Below are 23955 nucleotides of genomic sequence, written 5' to 3'. Positions count from 1 at the left end.
CCCAAAATATCATGTGCTTTTCTCAAGCCTCTGTGAACAGATTCTCTATTAAACCTAAGGGATTTCTACTCCTATGAGTCACCGGGCTTTCAGTATCAACTGGAGGACCTTCATATAATACCTGGCATAAAGCAAAGTGAAAGCAGCTGATTCTATCTGGAATAAAGTTCTGAGACCACATTTGCAGTGAGAAGTTGGGATAAAGAAACAGTGTATTTCTGACAGGGCATCCTGGAGCCTCGTTAGAGATAGGGATGCCAGAAGACAAGTCCTGGCCTATGAAAGTAAGCACTGGCCTTGGCCCAGTCTGATTGAGAAAGCAAGGAAGACAATGTGTACCCAAGGCAGAAATTAGGGAATTCTCATGCACTTTGTGTCTATGGAATTTGGTGATATTGTTAAATTTCACAGACACAATAACTACAGACATGATTTTTAAGCTCTGAACAATACAAACAGTTAGTGTGCCTGATGGCTGGTGGAATCTGTTTTCTACAGAAAAAAATTCAAAGTCAGTAATGCTTTAGCTGCAACATTGTATAAGCAATCCAGAAACGCAGGCAGAAAACAGATGATGACGTTTTAACAGAAATGTTATACACGTACACAGCTGCAGTAAAGAGAAAAAGATGGATTTGTCTCACCATATTAATTGTTCTGAAATATTCTCCCCCCATCACAAATCAGTGGCAAGAGGTTTCCTGATGTGCAAAAGAATGTTTATAGCAGAAAAGAACTGAAGAAGTAGAAAAGAGATTTGCTTTATGGGATGGGGAGCGGGGGTTGTATCCCTGAAATGTTCCACATGCTGTGATCTCGTAACAGTTATGGCACATGTTCTAACAGTTCCTGCAGCTGGAGGTATGTGATACCACGCTTGTACATACCTGAATGTCACACTGATTCTGTGCAATGGCCTGGAATTTACTTTCTGATGAAGCTGTCTTATATGAAGACACGACTGCTGGTCTGGTGTCTGAGACAGTTTTTGGTTTCTGCATTAGGTTCATAGATAAATGCTAGGATATCAGTCTGCACACTTTTACTAAAGTAACCAATAACCAGACGTCAAAATCAAGCCCTGTATCTTTGTGAGGTAAAGACAACTATTATGCCATCCCCTCACCCCACTACAGTTAACTTCACTGTAGTGCCTGCATACCTGGATTATTCTTGTTCCATACTTTTCTGTGAGTCTCATGATCCCATCTCATAAAAAGTTACCAAATGTAGTTTGTGTATCACTGTGCAAAAATATGACAGGGAGACAGTGCATTCATGAGGGGTTGTATAGATAATGTATGGGTACTTCTGAAAACGTAAAAAGTATACACTTTTAAAAGCTGGATAAATCTGGGGTGTTAGTGGACAGAAACAAGGAGGTTAGAAGTAAATAGCAGTAAAACTCATAACATTGCAATATAATGTCAAATCCTTCTAATGTGCGATTCCTACCTGAGATTTCCTTATCCGTAGGTCAGCAGATGATCGGACTTCATCTTGTTCAATGTTTTGCTCAATAGCTGTTAAAAGAAATGACAGTAAATGCAGTTATATTTTACAGAAGCATTTTGTATCACCCTTAGCAGTTCATTATTTCAGTGTCACATCTAGCTGTCTCCATCAAAAATAAGGTGCAATTCCTCACGTTCACATGTCTCATCCACACTTCAACAGCTCAAATGGCACAGAGATACACAGCCCAGACTATATCCCAAGTGATATACGATCTACGAGCATCTCAGGCACTTGATGAAGCTGGCAGAGAAGAATAGGTAGGCATGTTCTGGGATGGAAGGTGGAAGATATCACAATGCACACAGGGGCAATGCAATGAGTATCCTCTGCAAGAGCTTCTGGCTCACTGAGCTACTGCTTGGTGTTTTTTTTACTGCATACGCATATGGGCACTTGCAAGAGGAATGATTTATCAGCCCCATTGATGGCACAGGTGGTAACTTCCCCTGTCCAGGAGTGAGGTTAGGCAATGCTGAAATATCTTCATAGCTGGGATGTCAAACAGAACATAAATTGCCATCATGGCTGTCTGAATGTCTGTCCACTCTGAAAAGATCTCCCAAACATGAAGCAAGCACTCCAGCTGGACTGGGAAATAAATGTGCATGTCCAGTTGGATAGAGGCCTGATGGTCAAATGGCATGAGGGACAAAAGAACATAGAACAAAATTGCACACCAACCATTCTGTGCAGCATTCAGGCCAAGAAAAAAACACCCTGAATGCTTAAAAATACATCTCCACAAGTGTATGAGGATTGAGAAATTGGGAAGCTGCTAATACGGAAACTGACAATTTTCTTTATTTGGGGTTTTACACACACACACATATATATATATATATATATATATATATATATATATATATATATATATATATATATATACATACATACATATATATATATATATATATATATATATATATATATATATATATATATATATATATATATATATATGTATATACATATACACACGCATACACACACACACAAATCCATCCATTGCCCGTTTTTCTCACTTTTGTAAATGGGGTCAAGGTGTCACTTCATCAGTGACAATCATCTTGAGCCAAGGTTTACACTGCTGGGTGGCTAGTGCTGCTGTGGTAGTTCTGCCATGCCAGATTCACACACACTCACACGTATGGCCAATTCAGAGTGCTCAATCCACTAACTGCATGTCTTTTGGATGTGGGAGGAAACAGGAGCACCCTGTGGAAACCCAAGCAAGCACAGGGAGGACATGCAGATTCTACACAGAAGGAACTGCAGCCAAGAATTAAACTGCTGAACGTCTTGCTGTGAGGCAACAATGCTATAAGCTGCACCCATGTGCTGTCCTATTTCTGTTTGCTTTGTTGTATCTTGCTTATGTCAATTGGTAATAACTTTAGTTAAAGAAAATGTTCCACTCTATAAATGCAAACATTGTATTCAAAAGTCAGGTTCTCAGAAAGTATAAATCTAAACTATATATAGGCTTTGCACTGAGAAATCATACTTATCATATTCATGATGTGTTCTGAAGAAATACCTAAACTGCAAATTTGGGGTAACAGTTTTGAAAACTGTGAAAGATGGGGAACTCATAACTACATTGCTTTACTGTTTAATCCAAATCTTTAAAATACTGTTTCCAGTTTAATTTGTAAATAAAAATGCAAATATTTTCAACATCTTCCAGAAAATGGTATTTTGCACAAAGTGGGAGGAAACATATGTGACCTAGAACTGATAAGTGACAGCTATCTATTTTTTGGGGCCTTCAAAGAAGGTGGCTATACTAAATTTACCTGTGGTCAAATTACTTAAACATACAAAAATTGTAAGACTGATTTCTCCAAATGAAGTCTTGGTTTATGACTTTTGACAGTATAAAAATTGCTGCCTAGAATATCTGCATGCTTATTTCAAAGGCCTGCTTTTTTTTTTTTGGCCTCAATCCAGTTGGATCTCAGATGCCAAGAGTAACTCCAGACCCTTGGACCTGATCCAACAATATTTCCCATTGTCTGGCAGGAGACTAAGACACCACTAGGATAACATCATACTTGTAGCCACAGAGATTTTGTTTATGCCCTACTAATCCACTCCCCATATACCTGATAGGTAGCAACATAAGGCCATTAAAGTTGAGAATGCCTATCAGTACATGCACAAGAATTTGTTTAGCTAGAATAGATACCCCCCTACCCAGTTCCAGAACTGTGAGCTTATAATTATGTCATAGTCAATGGCATTGGCAGAGAAAACGCAACTTTTAAGAAATAATTCTAAAGAGATATCTGGATTTTCTCAATACAAATGCCCTAGAACATTTATTCAGAGATCCCAATGGAGTTAAATCATCTTAGATTTTGTCCTTACTAATATGGAGGCATTTTGTACCATCAGTCACATATCTTCGGCACTTCTTAGGTCTTTGAAATAAAATTGAAACCAAAAACACCTTGCACCCAAGGTACCGATACAATGGTAAGTTTCAGGAGCTCACCAAACTCACCTAACTCCACAGAAGCATACACCACTACAATATAGCAACATGGAAACAGCTGCAGAGTTGCAGCTGTGACTCCCTATTGAAATGTCAGCACTTGAAATGCCAAGTACCAACAAGATGAAAAAAAATGAAAATGCAGGAGAACAGCGAATTTCAAAAATCGCTCTTCTCCTTTAAACTTTTTCAGATGAAGTCCATTTCAGGACGAAAACGCAGGCAATTAAAAACGTTCATTTGATTGTGTGGAGATGTAAATAAATTTCAATAAGTCAGCATCAACTCTCCTTTTTGACTTTTTCTTCTGTTTTTTTTGATTTTATTAATTTAACATTTGTTGACCAGGAAAGTCCAGCTAGGACAGAGCCTATTTTCAGCAGAGGCTTGTTGAGAAATGCTCTAGATGCATGTCTTTGGAATGTGGAAGGAAACCCACACAAATACATGGAGGACTTTCAGACTCTGCACAGAAGGCACCCCAGCCGAGAATCGAAACGGTGAACCTCTAGCTGTGAGGCGACAATGTCAAATGCTGCATCACTGCACCACTTAGACCAGGCATGGGCAAACTACGGCCTGGGGGCCACATGCGGCCCGTTAAACGTTTTGATTCGGCCCACCAAACTTGAAAAAATTTAATAAATTAACCTTGTTAATGTTTTATTTCCCCTGCAATTCTGATGTTTCCTCACTAGATGGCGCACTCTAGATATATTGGCTTTGTTGAGGTGAAGCGTAGGCCTATTACTCCACGTTTGCACTTTACCCTTTGACCCACCGCCCCTCTATGAAGATGAGCGGACCCAAGAAAAGGGAAGTGGACAGAGAATGTCGAGTGTTCAATAAGGAGTGGACAACTAAATATTTTTTCACTGAACACCGATCATCTGCTGTTTGCCTGATATGCCAAGAAACTGTGGCGGTTTTTAAAGAGTATAATATTAGCCGTCACTTTTCCACAAAGCACGCTAATTATGCTAGCAAGCTCTCAACAAAAGAACGGGAAGCTGCTGCTGAGAAGGTGGCAGCTAATTTGAAGGCTTAGCAAAGTTTTTTTCACCGTCAAACTGCCATTCAAGAGTCAAGTACCAAGGCCAGTTTTATGCTTTCATTCAAAATAGCAAAGGCCAGCAAAGCACTGTCTGAGGGCGAGTTTTTAAAAGAATGTATGGTAAAGACAGCAGGTATTTTGTGCCCGGAGACCAAAGACAAATTTGAGAAAATCAGTTTATCACGGCGGACAGTGACTCGCCGTGTGGAACTAATAGATGAAGATATCACCAGCAGATTAAACAAAAAGGCAAATTCATTCACTTTTTATTCTTTAGCACTGGATGAAAGCAACGATGTCAAAGACACTGCTCAGCTCCTCATTTTTATCCGAGGAATCAATGAAACTTTTGAAATAACGGAGGAGTTTTTGACAATGGAGTCTCTGAAAGGACAAACACGGGGAGAGGACTTGTTTGAACGGGTGTCTGCTGCCATCGAAAACATGAAGTTTCCCTGGAGTAAGCTTGTTAACGTCACCACAAATGGATCTCCGAATTTAACGGGAAAAAACGTTGGCCTGCTGAGGAGAATCCAGAATAAAGTGAAAGATGAAAACCCTGACCAGGATGTCATTTTCCTCCACTGCATCATCCACCAGGAATCTCTATGTAAATCGGTGTTACAGCTGAATCATGTTGTGAATCCTGTGGTGAAACTCGTCAACTTCATACGCGCACGGGGACTTCAGCACCGTCAGTTCATTGCGTTCCTGGAGGAAACTGATGCGGATCACCAGGACCTGCTTTATCACTCCCTTGTCCGCTGGTTGAGTTTGGGCAAAGTGTTTCAACGAGTGTGGGAGCTCAAAGAGGAGATTGGCGTGTTTTTGGAGCGGCAGATCCATCCTGAGAATCGCCACAACAAAACTAACTCCAGACTTTGATGCGCTGGCTAAAAAAGGAGACCAACAACACTGCTCCCATTAAAATGTGTGTGTCTCCGTGATACACACATTGTTAAAATAAACAGTGCGCGCAGATCAAATATAACACTTCACAGACTGACTTGCTGCAACTGTTTCGTCCTTGCACTGGTCGTTGTTGACTTTTGGCACCGGGAAAACAAATTGAATAAAAGGAACAGGACAAGTACATCTGCATCTCCTACCGTTTTTGAAAAAAAAGACAGTCAGGAGGAGAGTGATGGTGATATCCTGAAGGATAACAGAACTTTCAGTGCTTTAAAAAAAAATGGTCATTTATTTGATTTTCAGTGTTTAAAGACTCATTTCGAAGTCAGAGATTTTATTGTAATGCTTTTCTTCATTTTCATTGGAAATTAAAGCACATGTTTTCTCCATATCCCAAGATGTGTATTTTTCCCCCAATGAGGTGATGTTTTCAAAGCATGCCATCTATCTGCTCCTGTTCCAGCCCCTTTGTCAAATGTTAGAACTCAATGTGGCCCACGAATCAAAAAGTTTGCCCACCCCTGACTTAGACTAAGTGCAGCTTCTGTTGTTATATAACTTTGTTTACATCCTGCATGTTTTCTTGTAAATTCAAACTTTCTTTTCATCCAGAATAATTTCAAGGACTTACTGTTACCAAACTATACTAACTGTCAAACTCTATGATCTTAAAAGCAGCACTATTAACTTGTACTTACAACTCAACAATACATTACATAAGGCGAGGTGCCTTTTATTTGATAAACATTTCTAAAATCATGGCGTTCAGAAACGTACTGTAAGTTCAAGTGACAAGACAAAATGGTTAGTTAATTATACATGTAATAAATTGTATAATGTTATTTACATTTATCACCATTATAACATCTCACTTGTTTATAGAGTCATATTTCCAGTGAATGTCGAAAAGTTATCAGCAGCAGTATGAGCATTGCCACGTATACAAACAAGCATGCCATGACATATCATTGTTAAAATTTTTTGTGCAAGCATTTGTTTATTTGACTGTAATATATTTACTATGGTTTAAGTTTGTGTTGATACTGGGGGTAATGGCTACTCCAACTGCCACCATTGGAGGTGCAATGGAAAGTCTTCTACTATGGAGGAAAGTAAATACATCAATGGGTATTTTTCTATAGTACACAGATACTGTCATAGCTCTTGGTTTTCTGGTTTGGTTGTTTTATGTAGTGCCTTCTGAGCGCATCCTGCAAATTTCCATCTGTGTCCACATGGGGTTTTGTGAGGCACTCCATCTTCCTCCCATATCACAAAGACCTGCCTTTAAGTGACCTAGGAACTCTCCAAGTAGCCCGTAGATATGTATGCAATGTGTGAGTCAGTGGGTATGTAGGTGCCCTCCAGTGTCCCATCCAGCACTGGTTCTCTGCCTTACACACAGTGCTTGCTGGGATACTCTCCTGCTCTCCCCCATGTTCCTGTGTAGGATCATGTATACATCACAGAAAGAATGCATTAGCAAATCTATTACACAGCAAGGGACTGGCAAGGTCGATAGCTTCCCAGGTCCTGTACTACATGGCTCATCACCCCAGTGTTGCCATAAATAGAAGCAGTGGGAGAGATATACCACTGTTGCCAGTAAATGTCAGAAAACGTTTTTATTTAAGGAAGAGGTCTTGTCTGAATTATATGTTGTATTATAAGTTGCTACCAGACAAACAAGTACAACTTCAGAAACCTGAGTATGGGCAGCAGCAAAAGCTCATTCATTTTAAGAGAAAAAAATATGAGATTTCCATTATATTGGATCCTATCTTTCTTCAAGTGATTTTTTAAATTTCTGCTAAACTACACATACAATATAATACTTAATAAAATATTTCAGTTCATAAGTTGGTACTAGGCTATCAGCCTATACAAGCCGAGCCATTTCCCTGGCTATTTCTTCCCACAATATTTACTTCTCTGGACCCCTGTCTAGCAGGGTGACTGACATGATCCCCAGGGTGAATTTTCTATCTCCCATCCAATCATCAAGGTTCCTTCTGAAGAGGGCCAAGGAGGCATTCTGCTTGACATGTATGGGCAGTCTATTCCAGAGTCTGGGGAGTCTCTGGGTCAGGAACCTATCCCTCCAGCATGTTTTGTTCATTGTGTTGACAAGGTTTAGATCATTGGAGCATGTGGCTCTGAGGGATTGGGATTTCTTTAAGTGGAGCATGTCCAACAACTCAGGATTTGACATGGCCTTGTATGTTAAGCAGAGATCGCCTCTGAGTAGATGATATGCCACAGAGTATAGCTGGAGTTTTTTTAGATGGTCAGCATATTGCATCTGCTTTAGGCCTGTGATTCTTTTAGTGAGGTATTTCTGTGGTCTTTCCAGCTGTTTCAGATGTCTTGTGAGGTACATACCAAACGGGGCATTATACTCTATAATGGGTCTAATGAGGGATGAGTACAGTGGGACAATGACCTCTTTTTTTCTGGATGAAAAGCCCTTAGTGATGAAGTGTGCCACATAGAAGGATTTCCTGACTGCTGTGGCAATGTGGTTATCGAAAGTGAGACCACTTGTCCACCTGTGTCCCTAAGTCTCTCATCACACTTTCAATGTTTAGTGTACTGCCATCTATGTGGTAATTCATGGGTACATGTTTTTTTTCCAAAGAGGATAACTATATTTTATTTTATTTATTTTACATTTGTTAACCGGGCTAGTCCAGCTGGATTGTATGTCCATTTTCAGTGGAGGCCCGAGGAGATGAGCTTCATATGTGAACACAGTGATACAGTAAGGACATCATAATATCATAGAAAACAATTTTTTTCCCCTGATCATATCACACATAATACAAGGAAATGATGTTATCATGCTAATTCTTGAGGAAAGAAAAGATTTGTTTCCAATGATTATACAGAAAATAGGAAAGGTCCTTTAGAGAGTGTTATTTGAGAAAAAAAATATACAGAAGGATTGAGACAGAACAAAATATACAGAAGAATTGAGACAGAACATTCATGACAAGACTTGAGAAAAATTACTTGAGATATTCACTACTTAAAAGGGCTATAGAAGAGTATACAGTATATTGGTAAAGTAGAGGAAATCAGAGGATTAGTCAGAGTTGGAACAGGGGCATAACCAATGTGTCTTAAGGTGTTTCTTGAGTCTTTGTTTAAACAGCGGCAGCGAGGTAAGTAAAGTTAACTCTTGTGGCAGCATATTCCAGTTTTTTCCAGAGGTATTGTTGAATAAGGAGTCACCTGCCAGGTTATTAGACTTGCTTGTATTAGCAAGAAGTTTCCTGGAAGATCGTAAGGAACTGAGATTTCTATAAGGGGTAATAAGGTTGGAAAGTATAGGGGTGTTGTTTGGTTGGTAAATTATTTTATGAACTATGGTAAGTTTAGAAAGTATCAAAATGTTTTTTAGTTCTAACCATTCAAGTTGCTGTAGGTTCAGACAATGGTGAGTTCTATAATGGCTCCCAGTGGCAAATCTGGCTATATTGTTATAGGAGTTGGCTAGTTTGACAAGATTAGTTTTTTTTTAGGTTAGTGTATATGGGTGAAACATACAGAACAGATGAGATTAAATGAGATGAGCAATTTTAACTCTAGATGTTGGGGTTAGTCTTCTTACTGTTCAACAGGAGGCAGCGTTTCAAGAACCAAGCTTCTACTGTGCTAAAGACTTTCTGGGTTAGGGTTTGAAGTTCAGATGAAGTATTGGCAGTACATATGAGTGTGGACTCATCTGTATATTGTATAGTGGTTGCTTGAGGGATTACAGCATGGAGGTCATTGATGAACAAGGAGAAAAGGAGAGGACCTAGAATGGAGCCCTGAGGGACTCCAAGGGAGATGGGCAAGTGGGAGGATAACTCATCCTCCCAGAGAACTGCTTGTTGCCTATTATTAAGGTAGGATTTAAACCAGAGGATAGCCTTGTTGTCTAGAGAGAGGGATTCAAGGATCCTTATAAGCAATGAGTGGTTAACCATATCAAAAGCTTTAGATAAATCAATAAAAAGTGCTGAGGAAAGGATATTGCTAAAACGGTTACGGTTGATGGAGTCAGTGAAAGAAAGGAGAGCAGTAGTGGTGCTGTAATAGGGCCTGAAGCCATGTTGGCAGTTTGCTAAGATATTGTGTTGGGTTAAGTGGTCCATTAGCTGGTGATGAATGCATTTTTCCATAACCTTAGCTAGGGGTGATAAGAGAGCTATAGGCCTGTAATTGGAATAATCATTAGAGTTACCACCTTTATGCAAAGGGATTATATGGGAGATTTTCCAAATGTCTGGGATGTTTCCTTCATTGATGGTTCTATTTATAAGGATAGATATAGGGTAGGCTACTGATTTAGCAGCTATTTGTAGATATTCTGATGGTAACTGGTTAGCAGAGGGGGTGCACAGCTTACGTTTTTGGATGTAGGCAGTAGAGATGGGTTGAAGTTGGAAGGTAGGTAAAGTGTTAGGTAAAGGGATAGGGAGAATAGTGCTGTCTATGGATAGTTGACAGGCTAGGGATTGTATAGTGTCTGTAAAAAAGGTGTTAAAGGCATTGGCAATTTGCTGGGGGGTATTATTATCAGTTCCTAGTGGGGATGGTGTGCTAGAGTGACCTGGATTAAGTAGTCTATTTAAGCTTGACCAGAACTTTTGAGGATTATTATGGTGAGTTTGCTGTAGTTTACAATAGTAGTTCTTTTTATCAGTGAGAATAGCTCTTTTTGTGATATTTCTTAGTTGTCTAAAGGTTTGATTACCAGAGATGGATTTAGTAGCTCTCCATTTAGACCAAGATTTGTTCCTTAGTAATATCTTTTGTCTAGTATCTTTTGACAGCCAAGGGGCAGTCTTGGACTTCATTCTAATAGTTCGTTTGGGTGCATGCTCATCTAGGATTGTTAGGAATTTAGAGTTGAAATATTTAACAGCCTCTTCAAGAGGGAGGGTTTTTAGAGGGTTCCAGTTACAGGCATCAAGTTCATTTTGGAAAGCTATAGGGTTAAAATGCTTATTTGACCTTAAAGTCCTGAATGTGGACTATACATTTCTTGGCATTAAGCTTGAGCCCATGGCTCTAGCACCAGGCATCTGTTTCTATAAGGCCCTTTTGTAAAATATCCACATCATTTGGGGATTCAATAATGGATCCCAGTTTGCAGTCATCTGCTAACTTTGTTAGCCAGAGTCCCTTAGTGTTGGCCTGTACTTCAGAGAAGTAGATGCCAAACAAGAGTAGTCCTAGGACTGAACCCTGAGGTACTCCACTTGCCACTTGTCTGGAGCTGGATTTGGAGCTGGCTACTTTTACAGTCTGGGTTCTGTCAGTAAGCCACTTGGCAACCCATCGAGTGACATAGGGATTTATGCCCAGCTTAGTAAGTGTATCTATGATTCCAGACTGGAGGATAGTGTCGAAGGTCTTGGCGAGGTCCAGATAGGCTGTGTGGACCACCTTACCCTCGTCCACAGCTCTGGAGACTGATTCGAAGAACTCAGTGAGGTTCAGGAGACAAAAGTGGCCCTTCACAAACCCAAACTGGGTGGGGTCCATTGTTTGAAGGTTGCCAATGTCTTTGTTTATAAGTTCCATGATAATACGTTCCATGCCTTTGCAGATCAGGCTCGTCAGACTGATGGGACGGTAGTTACCGGGAGCCAAGGTGGATCCCCCCCTTGTGGAGTGAGATAACTGTAGCTGTGTGCCACTCAGTGGGTACAAAGCCTGAGGTGAGGCTATGATTAAATATGACACTTAGGTGAGGTGCCATTTCATTTTGTAGTTCATGTAGTACACAGCCTGGGATGTCATCTGGTCCCATGGATGCTGTATTCTTAGCTTTGGAGAGTGCAGTTTCTACCTGTGTGGCCGTGGTTACCAGAATTTGTCAATCTTTTGGTATTGAGATGGGTCCTTTAGGGGGAGAGAGGGGGGTGAAGTTGGCACTAAATCAATCTGCCAGGATATTAGCAATATCCTTGGGATCAGTATATTAATGCCATTCTGTTGAAGCTCACAGCAGATCTGAGCATTGCCATTTAGATTCTTGACATAACTATAGAATGCCTTGTAGTTGTCTTTGGAATCTTTGGCAATTTTATTTTCGTAACTAGATTTTTGAGGATTTTATGAGGGATCTCAGCTTTTTGCCGAGGCTGGTGAGGGAGTTTTTTGCATCCTGGGATTTTCCTGTATTCTGCAACAGTTTCTTCCTTCTGTTGTATAGTTTGTTTATAGCAGGGGACCACAAGATTGGCTTCCTTTTTTCTGGAGGAGGGCATCTTGGTTCTATTTGGGATGGCACGATTCATGCACGAGTGGATGTGCTCGTACAGTGCCTTAGTGTAAGATTCTGCAGTCGAACTTTCAGAGCCCGTCTGCATGGGTGTCATGAAGTTTGTCACTTCTGACTTTAGTAGCATGAAGTTGGCTTTGGAGATGTTTTTTAAGGAGATTTCCTTACTGGGAGGTGAGGGTGGGATGTGGAATTCAAGGGTGATTTGCTTATGGTCAGACCTGACCAATGAGGGGGTGACCACTGGTGTGGAGCATCTATCTCCCATGTTGGTAATGACCAGGTCTAGGATATTGGAGCCCCTGGTGGGATAATGGATTAGTTGATCCAGGGCATTAGAATTTATGAATTCCAAGAACCGTTGGGAAAAGGAGTTGTACCCGAGTAGTTTTCCCAGTTAATGGCAGGGTATTTGAAATCACCCAGTATTAGGGTGTTTGGTTGTATCGTAATATTTTCCAGTATGTTTAGAAAGGTGTAGTGAGAATCTTGGGGCATGGTGGGGGATCTGTAGCAAGCTACAATTTGGATTGCAGTCTTACCTAGTGTTAGTTGCACCTGGAGAATTTCAGATGCATTGTGTTGGGCAACTAGCCTGGAGGTGTGAATATCCTTGGTGAATATGGACACTCTTCCACCTTTAGTGTTTTGGTCTTGGTTTTGTGGCCAAAAAATGTGGTAAGAGTTGTAGCCTGGTATTGCAGGAGTGCTCTCTGGAGCCTTGAATCAAGTCTCAGTTACTGCACAGATATCGATGTTCTCCATTTTTAGGAGTGCCTCGAAAGAGTGCATTTTGAGGTTTAGACTTCTAGCATTGAGTAGCATTACCTTCAGATTTTGCATGCTTGCATCTGTTACAGTGGTGGTTTTGTCCTTTGAACCTTGCCTTTAAAAGGCACTATAGGGGTAGCAAGAGCTTTAGCCAGTAATCTGAATCCCAGGGGTGACCGGTGCAGACCATCTCTGGCAAAGCATCGTGGTTTGTCGATCATGTCTTCCCAGGCAGACATATACTGGATCCCCTTTGAATGACACCAGAAGCTGCTTAGCCAATTGTTGAAGTCAATCATTGTGTCCTTAATACTGTGGTATCATTCTGGGTGAAGGCAGGATGCTACTCAGGGCTACAGTCATACCTGCCTGGGCCACATGATCCAAGAGCTCTTCCATATCTCTTTTCATGTAGTCCAGGGAGGTACGTCTCAAGTCATTCACTCCAGCATGGACAATGACAGAGTCATATTTGTACTTGTTGTGGAGTAACTTGAGTGCATGCATTATGTGGTGGATCCTGGCACCTGACAGGCAGCTGACTGTAATTTTCTCCTTGTTCAGCCTGGTGAGTGGGACATCAGTGTGCCTGACTATAGAGTCACCTATGACTAAAGTGTTAGGTACATTGTCTTGCCTTAGGGGCTGTTGTTGAGTGGCACACTGGTGTTGTGAGCTATGTGTCACTTTGGTTGTGACTGGTGTTTGTTTGCGTTTCAGCTTTGGAGGTCCTTGTTGATTGGGCAGGTTAATGTTAAGGGCCTCTGCATATGTGGGTTTAGTGCTGCTATGTGTGGGTGTTGATGGTGTGGGTTTTGAAGGGCTAAGAGTTGCTTGAGGTGTAATGCAGGTGTTAACCTTCTCATCTTGACTGTCTAGCAAAATCTTGGCCGGAGAGGGCTTTGCTTCCAGTTTGGCTATGTAAGTGCATCTCTCGCAGGTTGTAGTGTTGGGTGGTAGGAGGAGAGGGTTGTCTGTGTACATGAGGCAGTTGCCGCATTGCCGCAGTTTGCCCAGATTCACCAGGTGGACAGGAGAAATCACCGGAAGCTGACCCTTGGACATGCCTGTTTAGGTGCTTTTTTGTAAAGTATAAGAGCTGTTTTCCCTTACCTTTGCAAGGTACTTTGAAATTATAGGCTGTTTAGTGCCTATGATTAATTTCTCCTTATTGACAAGGAGAGTTGAGTGCTTGTATCAGTTTCAGGCTTCCTAGTGCTTTCCAGCAGGTTCTAGAGCAAGTGCTAGTCACAGGGGTTCAGATTTTAGTGCTACCACTGAGAAACCAGCTAGTTCTAAGGGAAAATTTGAAGATCAGACTTTCTGGCATCTGGAATAGTTTAACTGTAGCCCCGCTGTGCTGCATGATGCGAAAAATGTGCAAATACATGTGTTTTTAAGCCAGAAAATTGAAAGGGATAGAAATCAGCCCAAAAAGGCTAATAAAAGTTCAGATGTTTATTAAAAACAAAAACTAGCACCTTGGCTAATGCCTTCACTTGAGATAAGTGCAAAAACAAAAACTAAGTTATCTACTCATAAAAAGTACCAATAAAAGCAAGAAATGAAGAAAACAATGTAATGAATCAAAATAACTTCTTAAATAAATAATCTTTTGAGTTACGTCTTGCTGTTTTGTTGTTCAATACTTGCTGTAAAGTAGCAACTTCCAATAAATTACTACTGCTGTTGGTGAAAAACAGTTTGTTTGTGTCTTTCGGCTTTTCCTGGTTAGGGGTCACCACAGCGGAACTCCGGTCCGCTAATGATTGGTAGTGGATTTTTACGTACCGGGTTACCAGCCCTGATGCACAACCTTCAACGAAGGCATGCCCCATTCATGTATGGCTCGACACAGAAGACGCTCTAGCTGAGAATCAAATGGGACAACGTCTTGCTATGAGGCGACAACGCTACCGCAGCACCACCATTTACTTCCTTATTATTTTAAATGCCATGTATACATTCCTGTAGTTTAGTCTTAAGCTTTCTGCTAGTCTGTCCTTTATACAACAGACCACAGGGACATCTCAGAGCATAAATCACATTTCTAGTATCCTGGGAATACAACAGTCACTTTCTTTCCATTAATCATATTAGTATTCCTTTACAGAACAAAAACAGTGGCAACAAATACTGCAAAGAAAGATAGTCTTCTGTGCTGGTAACATACTTTAGCAAATCGTAGCTCTGTTAATATGAACTTTAAATGCCACAGACAAACTATTGTGGAAGATGTGTTTTCAGTCTGCGCCAGTTGTGATATACTTCCAATATTTTTAAGGTGTAAAACCAAAATGTTACAGAATGTGCTACACACTGTAACAAAAATATCTTAGAAAGGACATAATTTTTAGTATATTGCTGTTCATTAAAATAAGAAAGATCAAGTATCTTATATATATATATATATATATATATATATATATATATATATATATATATATGGGTCTAGGACTATTCACCGAAAGCACATTTCACTGAAAGTCAAATGACTGTGCACAAATCACTGAAAACTCAATTCACTGAAACACATTTCATTAAAAGTTATATATGGCCTTTTCCCCACTGTAGTGCGACCCTGGAGTTAGTATATATAGTAAGGGGGGTGTGGGGGCACCGCCACCCACATAGTTTGGATATATATTAAGTTTAGAAAAGAGTAATTTATTGAAATTGCAAGTATCCATGTGTATAGTTCGAAATATTTAACATAGGTAGGGGGCTACGCCCCCCCACCGCCCCTTACTATATATTCTAACTCCAGGGTTGCACTACAGTGGGGAAAGGCCATATATAACTTTCAGTGAATTGTGTTTTCAGTGAATTGTGCACAGTCAAATGTATATATATATATATATATATATATATATATATATATATTTATTTATTTATTTATATATATAGATCTATGTCAGATGATTGAGTTTTCAGAAACTCAAAACTCATACGGACAAGACCATATGATCAAGTTTCCGAAAACTCAGACATAAAAAAATAAAAAATAAAAAATCTACTTTTTTTTTGCATATATGCAGGGGTGCAAGCCCCCCTCCACCCCCTGCAAATTATATACACCAGCTCCATGATCGCACTACAGTGAAGAAAAAGGTAAACTTCCTGATCCTCGCTGTACCACGATCTCCACACAAAAGCTTTGAGTTTTCAAAAACTCAATCATATGGTCTCGATCATATGAATTTTGAGTTTCTGAAATCAATCAGCTGATAAGTATCCATACAAATCTAACTGACCAAATGGTGTAGATTCATCTGAGAAACTCTGTTATAAGCCTTTTGTACACCAGTAAGATTATAACCATAATTGATATAACACTAAATCACATACATAGCCTCCAAAAAAATCTAATCTAGAACTACAAATCTGTTTAAATCTGTTTTAGCTTACTATATATTAAAGACCATATATGGTCAGGATGACAATATGATGCAGTGAAGAGGTGCTGAAGGCATAAAGACTCCACACCTTTCTGGGGAAACAGACAATAACAGGGCATATGGAGAAGCAAAGTTCTATAGCGCACATCTCAGACATAGTTTCATTCATTAAACAGACATAGTTTAACACATGTATTCCCTCTCCCCCCGTCACTGGCACAGGTTTCTAAGAAACTAGCAATGTCCTCCCCTCTCCTGAATTACTGCTTTGTAGCTCCTCTTTTTTCTTTCCAGACTTCTTGCACTTAACAGCCATGCTCCACATCACCTTTGTTTGCACTTGAGATAAGTTATGTGACCATTTTCTCCAAATGCCTGAGAATCTACACCCTTCATTTTCTCTTATGACACCTCTAATCCTTCTGCCTAAATTTAAGGATGCAAGCCTATATATGTACTTTCTCAATCCAGCTTGATAGTCAGTATTCCTGTTATGATGTCTGTCACTAATATGCAGTTAGTCTCTCTTTCAGATATCCTCAACCACCACCAACTACAAGCTTTTCTCCCTCCCACTTCACTTGTTAAACTCCTTAGTCATATTCTCCCTCCACATGCTGGCTGTTGGCACAGGGAGGTCTTCTAAGAATGTTACTTCCAACCCTTATCTGGCATCTCTGCTACTTTTCTGGCCCTGCATCCTCCTGCCACAACTATGTCCAGTAGCTGATCATTGGTGTACATGTACTACAAGATCTGACCACCCACATTAGCTCCACCTATGTGTTACCAAGTCTATGCCCAAATAGTCATTTTTCTGCAGCCTCTTAGCCTCCATCAGGCATTGGGGTATACACATTTAAAAGCTAGTTATGATGTTGGGTCACATGACTTGTGAGAAACAAGGAATGGTAAGAAAATGCAGTGTAAAAGAAGAAATTCTAATGTGTTCAAAATCAATCACTCTGTCACAGAAGTTTGTCAAATACTGTGCAGAACCACATCACTGAACTCCCATATCATTATACTGATTTTTTATACACCTTAGAAAGCTTGTCAGGAGAGCATTATAAACCGATACATGCTGATGCAGTGCAAGTTATACATAGTTCCAGAAATGTTCCTACAGCACTTAAAGGTAAAGTTGAACAGCAAGAGAAGGGCAAGGAAAACTCAAATGTCATTAAGAGATTATTACAGCCAAGCGAAAGGGTGAACAGTATGGCCAACTAATGTAAACAAAGATAATATAGACATCTGTATTAATCTGCCAGATATGTATTCAGTGACTAAAAGAAGATTACTTGTCACTTATAGCCAAATGATTGGTTTGAAGAATGTCAAACACTATTTTTTTTTCTCAGCAGTACATGTAAGCAACGGTTTCTGGCAAATAAACGTATATGAACAAGGCTTCGCATTGGTATGTATTTCTTACACTCCTGCAACCTATTATATCAGCACAAGAGATGGACTACAGACTTGCTGCGAGAGTACAGGAAGATTTGGAAAACATTGCCAAATCTGGGTCTGAAGCAAGAAGAGCATCTCAAGAGACTAAAGAGTTAGTATAACTTCAAGTTAAATGAGGAAAAAACTTTCAGAGTAACAACAATAACATAAATGCAACATATTTTAATACTGGGGTCTAAAATATGATCTAGAAAACATCTGAGGAACTGTACAAATGCCAATCCCAGAAGACAAACAGTTATTACAGAATTTTCTAGGAATGATGCAATATCTTATCACATTTGTAATTAATATGTCTGATGTTAATAACGTTTTAATAAAATATAAAATATTTACATTTGTTTACTTTATGCTTTTAAGTTTATTTTTCAGAAGATGCCCTAGAATGCGTGATGTGTATAGACTGCTAGAGGCATGCATAACATTTCACACCACATAAGTGTTAGAGTTACAAATAGTCTTGTTAAATTCTGCAGATCTGGAAAACTCTGGAATAAACTGGACAAATGTATGGACTGTTCCAGAGTTAAAATTATTACAAGAAAGGAAAAGTCAACTATTGAAAACATGTTTTAAACAAGTAAAGTTTCACACTTGATATGAGCAGTTCATATTATGGTCTGCATAGTGTTAAGACTGGTATAAGGAAATGTATTTGTCTCACAAATATATAGCACTGATCTACTTTTTAATGTAAAAAATGGGATGCCATATATGTTGCATACCTGGGTATATAACTTCCATTGCTAATGAGCTAAGCATGTTTATTTGCATGCCATGTGGTATACAAAAGTTCCAAAAAATTTAATTTGAATACAAGCCTCATGGAGGTTATTTATTAAGCTTCCTGGCACAGTGTCTGTGTCTCCACTGCCACAGTTTTTAACTCCCTCCTTGAAAGGGGCTATAATCATTAAAATCTTCTTTTCTTTCCCCAGTATGTTTTCTCTTCTCCTACTTCACTTCCTGACCATATCACTATCCCTCAGACTTTTACACTTTCTTGTTCCACGTGTACCTCCCTCAATCTTCCCTACTTTCCCTACCAGCTGCCTATCTCCCTATGCTGCATAAAAATTTCTTCCCCATCACTCTTGTATTGTTCCTACAGTACTTTGACTTCACTGATCACCTCTCCTTGATCGTAACTACTACAATTTCTCTCAGACACCTCCTTTTCTTTCTGTTGGATCTTTGCTCTGCCCCATTGCATGAGCCAGTTTCTTCACCCCTTCCAATACTGTCCTTATCTTTTCTGATTTCTGCCATTCATTTTCTACCTCAGTCCTTCCTGCATCTACCCTTCATTCCTTCCTGCATCTACCCTTCATTCCTTCCTGCATCTACCCTGTTCACTCTGAACCTCCCTCTAATTCTGCCTTGCTCTATCCATAACTTCTTCAGCCTAAGAGCTCCTCCTTACTTCTTGCTTGCTATCATTTCCACTACAAAACATCCTACATTTCATACAACCATCCTGACCTCCCTAACCTTATGCTCCAATGTACCTATCTTTCTCTATTCCCCACAGGTCCCACACTACACCATGCCAGTGGCCTTCACTGTACAGACTTTTATCTCCTTCCATTTCCCCCAACCTCCTAATATCATGGTTCAAGTGACTGTCTTTTTTTTTAATTGTATCCTATAGTTCTATTTTTGCCTAATGCATCTTAGTAAACGCTCAGCCATCAGGTTCAGTTAACAGCAACAGCTTTACCTGTAAATAGGTTCTAGTTAGGCTTCTTAAGCACTGGTTACATACAGGGATAAAACACTGACTACTGCCTAAACAATCTGAGTCACTGTTACTGCTGTAAGACTGTCTTGAAATTGACTTCTGAAAGGATTTCCATTTAGCTGTTTAATTGGCTTGTGGTAGCACTGCACTTGTGGGTCTCCTCTACTGTGTTTTTAAATTAGGAGGACTTGGTTTATTTACCTTTTGGCAGGATGTGACTGCTTGTTCTATTTCAGTTGGAAAACACACAGGAGGACCCATAGTGTAGTCACTTATTGGCCACAGGACTCATTAGTTTGTTTTCTGTTTTTTTTTTTTTTTTGTTCTGTGCTGCTACAAATTTTGTGCATTTACATGGGTTATCAGTGCTCTGTTCAGTAGCAAATAACTAGAAAGACGGTTCATAAAAATGTACCCTGTAAAGCAGAAATATAGAGCAAATACCTTGCCGACCAACAAGCTTAGAGCACCTAGTATGATGTCGAGTGGCCATACCTACAACTTTTGTAGAATTCAGTACAGCATAAACATTAAAGTTAGCAGAATTTAGTTTGACTTAATCTGCCCCAAAAAAGGCACCCTTATTAGTTTGCACCAACAAAGCACCCTTAATAACCTTCTAACTCCAATACATCACCCCTTATAGCTAACCAATCAAAGGACTAGACAGCATTGATATGCAGTTTCCTAACTTCTCTGTAGCCAGCTTGGTGGATAAGGACATCTTGAAACAATATCGCAATTGTCTCATTTAAAATGTCAACCACTTAATCCTTAAAGAATCAGATAAAGTATGTGAGAGGTGTACTTACACAATGACAATGGAGGCTAAACTCTTGAATAAAAGTGTACATCAGGTTGTCAAAACCATGCACACAATACCCACGTCACATCGAACACAACACACACATAGACTTGGGTATGCTCAGGCACTTAAAAGCAATCTTCTTAAACAATGATCTCCCAGACTGACAGCTGTCAAAGCATTTCCTCAGCATGTCCAAAAGTACTGAGAAAAAACAAGTAACATCACACATACTGTCACTCTCCATGAAACTCTAAAAACAAAGCCCCTAAGGCAAACAAACTTTCCAGGACTCTCACCATAGGATACTCCATTGCAAAATATACTGATGGCTGTCTAACCAGGCTGAACAAGGAAAATATAATTGTTATTTGCTTATCTGGAGCCAAGGTCCATCAAATCATTATGCCACAGGTACCAGTATGAGTCCATCATAGTCCATGTAGGTGTAAATGATTTGAGATGTACTTCCCTGAACTATATGAAGAGAAATATATATATATATATATATATATATATATATATATATATATATATATATATATATATATATATATATATATATATATATATATATATTATAGGTGGGAGGTTGGCATAATGGTTAAGGTATTTGCCTTATAAACCAAAGGTGCAGGGTTTGATTCTTACATGGAGTAACTGACTAGGCTTAAAATGGTCCACAAAGGCAGTTAGCCTAGTATGAATCTATGAACTTAACTATGAACATTATTGAGCTTTCAGACTATCTATCTCAGGCTGGTATGAGCCTAGCATTGAGAAGCATATTGCCATCACCACGGAAAATGCCACAATATAAAAAAAATGATTGATTTCAACAACTGGCTGACTTTTTGGTATTATTTTAAGGGGATCCAATATCTGTCAGCTTGGGAGGCATGGTTAACAGACCACATTGCTTTTCCAAGGATGGTCTGCACCTTTCCACTCTAGGCTTTTGAATACTGGCTAAAACCTTATTCACCCCCATAGTACCTTTTTTTAGGCAATGCCAAATTGGAAAACCTATTGACATAGCAAAATCATCTCAACTGAACCTCAAGGTATTACTGATCAGTGCCAGGAGTCTAAATAAAAAACAACACTCCCCCCAAGCCTTCCTCACACTTGAGAGGAATGACATCTGTTCAGTTACTGAAACATGGTTTAAAGTGTCAGAGAGTACCCCAGCAGTGCAAGGTTTCAGTGCCTCCCATACTTTTAGACCAGTTAACTGCATAGACAGTGGCTAAAGGTAGAGGTGTCTCAATATACATCAATAACAAGTATACCTCTAGGGTGGTCAAGCAGGATGAAGGGCTGGAGTTCGTCCATATGCAGATCACCATAAACAAAATCCCATATCATATCCTAGCCAGCTATAGGTCACCCTCCATGTCCCAAGAATCTCACAATACATACTTGGACCTACTGGAAACGCTTACCATCCAACCTAACATTCTATTCATGGGAGACTTTAATCACCCCTCTGCAGACTGGGAATCCTCATGGCTCCAAATCTACAGGCACAAAAATTCCTAAAGTTCATAAATACAACACCCTTGACCAAATAGTGAATATGCACACTTGTTGTTGTGTCTTTCGGCTTATCCCGGTTAGGGGTCGCCACAGCGGAACTCCGGTCCACTAATGATTGGCAGTAGATTTTTACATGCCGACTTGCTGGGTCTGATGCACAACCTTCAACAAAGGGATGCCCATTCACACATGTCGCCACACAGAATACACTCTAACTGAGAATCGAACGGGACAACGTCATACTGTGAGGCGACAACGCTACCGCAGCACCACCACTGCAGTATAGGCTCAAAAACACTGAACCTCAAACTCACAAATATGGAAGAATGCTGCTCCCCTCTCCCCAATCTTCTCCTCCCTGGTAAGGTCCAACCATAAATCTGTCTCCTTTGAAATCAAAATCAATTCTATAATCCCATTAAAACAACTAACAGTCAGGAAGTATTCCAAGGGCAAACTACTTTTTGTTAAGATATGTTTGTCAAAATTCAATGGCCCTCCAAACACTGAGAGCACAGCAGCTTATGCTGAATTGGTAAACTGCTGAAAGAACGGACAGCACACAATAGGAGGGCTGGAAACACGGCTTTAATACTCCAAACGATACAAAAAGTGTAAAATCCAAATGTTAGTAAGCGCTTTCGGCAGGTTCAAATAACCCGCCTTCATCAGAGGTCTGATGAAGGCGGGTTATTTGAACCTGCCGAAAGCGCTTACTAACATTTGGATTTTACACTTTTTGTATCGTTTGGAGTATTAAAGCCGTGTTTCCAGCCCTCCTATTGTGTGCTGTCCGTTCTTTCAGCAGTTTTTCAGTTCGTTTTCGTTTGGTTCTTGATTATGCTGAATTGGTGTCAGAAACTCTGTACAACCATGCCAATGGCTGCACAGAGGCTGCTGTACCAACCAGAAGTAAGCCCAGGACTAGTCCTAGAAACAAATTACCCTGGTAACATCCCAAATTAAACAGGTTATACAAGAAATGGGTAAAAATATTAACGGAAAAATCAGGAAGGGTAATTCCCATAAAAAGAGACTCTCTCTCATCAAAGTAAAATAGGCAACAAAGAGGTCTAATTAGGTCAAGAAAGGACAACTTTGAGGTTAAGATAGCCTCCCATGTGAAGGATAATCATAAGGCCTTTTTCAGCTATGTCAGAAACCTCAAGGGCAGCACACAGCAATGTGTTGAACTGGTGGTTAACAGTGCCACATTCACCAAACTTTTCCGATATAATGAACCTGTTAGCAGACAAATTCAGTTCCAACTTTACCCCCTCTCATCCCCAACCTGCCCCCCAGAAACATAATCCCACCAACTATAATTAGGGAGCATGTACTGGCTGCACTTGTTAAAGCCAAGAACATGGCCTCAATGGACCCCAGTAACAACCCAGGAGGCCTCTAAACTACATTTTATCAGGACCCCTGAAGTCATTATTTAACTATAGTCTTAAAACAGGCTTTGTGCCATGTGAATGGAGGATGTGACAGTCATCCCCCTTCATAAGGGATGACCTTCAACTGATCCTGGAAACTACAGACATATTAGTCTGACTAGTCTTATTTGCAAACCATGGAAAGAATTAGACTTGAAATTATCAACAAGGACATGGGAGACATCCAGACCTTGGATCCATCCAAGTTTGCCTTTGTTAAAGGAAGATCATGCTTACTGAATCTGGTGTGCTTCTTTGAAAAGGTCACAAAGGCAATGGATGAGGGGAAAATGGTGCATACTATCTACCTTGATCTGGCTAAACCATTTGATACAAGGCCTTACTCAGGCATTATCAACATACTTATGGAACTAGATATAAACCATTTTAAACTAAGCTGGATGGCTTGCCGGCTCACTCATAGAACCCAGGAGGTTAGAATCAGTGAGAGCATCTCAATAAAGAGGCCAGTCACCAGTGGAGTCCCCCGGGGCTCCATGCTAGGCCCACTTCCCTTTGGCATCTACT

General features: G+C 39.9%; 1 protein-coding gene across 3 annotated transcripts in view; it reads right to left on the bottom strand.

Annotated features, from left to right (window-relative positions):
• The window catches only part of STX3 (syntaxin 3), a 580698-nt gene that overhangs the window by 123883 nt on the left and 432860 nt on the right, over positions 1-23955 (bottom strand). For all 3 annotated transcript variants that reach the window (XM_044084003.1, XM_044084001.1, XM_044084002.1), the window contains exon 5: positions 1456-1523. In XM_044084003.1, coding sequence (XP_043939938.1) covers positions 1456-1523 — 68 coding nt within the window. The remainder of the gene's footprint in view (positions 1-1455; positions 1524-23955) is intronic.

Source organism: Protopterus annectens, chromosome 9.part0, assembly GCF_019279795.1.
Source record: "Protopterus annectens isolate FY-2018-M chromosome 9.part0, PAN1.0, whole genome shotgun sequence".
Taxonomy (NCBI): domain Eukaryota; kingdom Metazoa; phylum Chordata; order Ceratodontiformes; family Protopteridae; genus Protopterus; species Protopterus annectens.
Note: the sequence above shows the minus strand (reverse complement) of the source record. Positions and strands in the feature narration are given on the sequence as shown.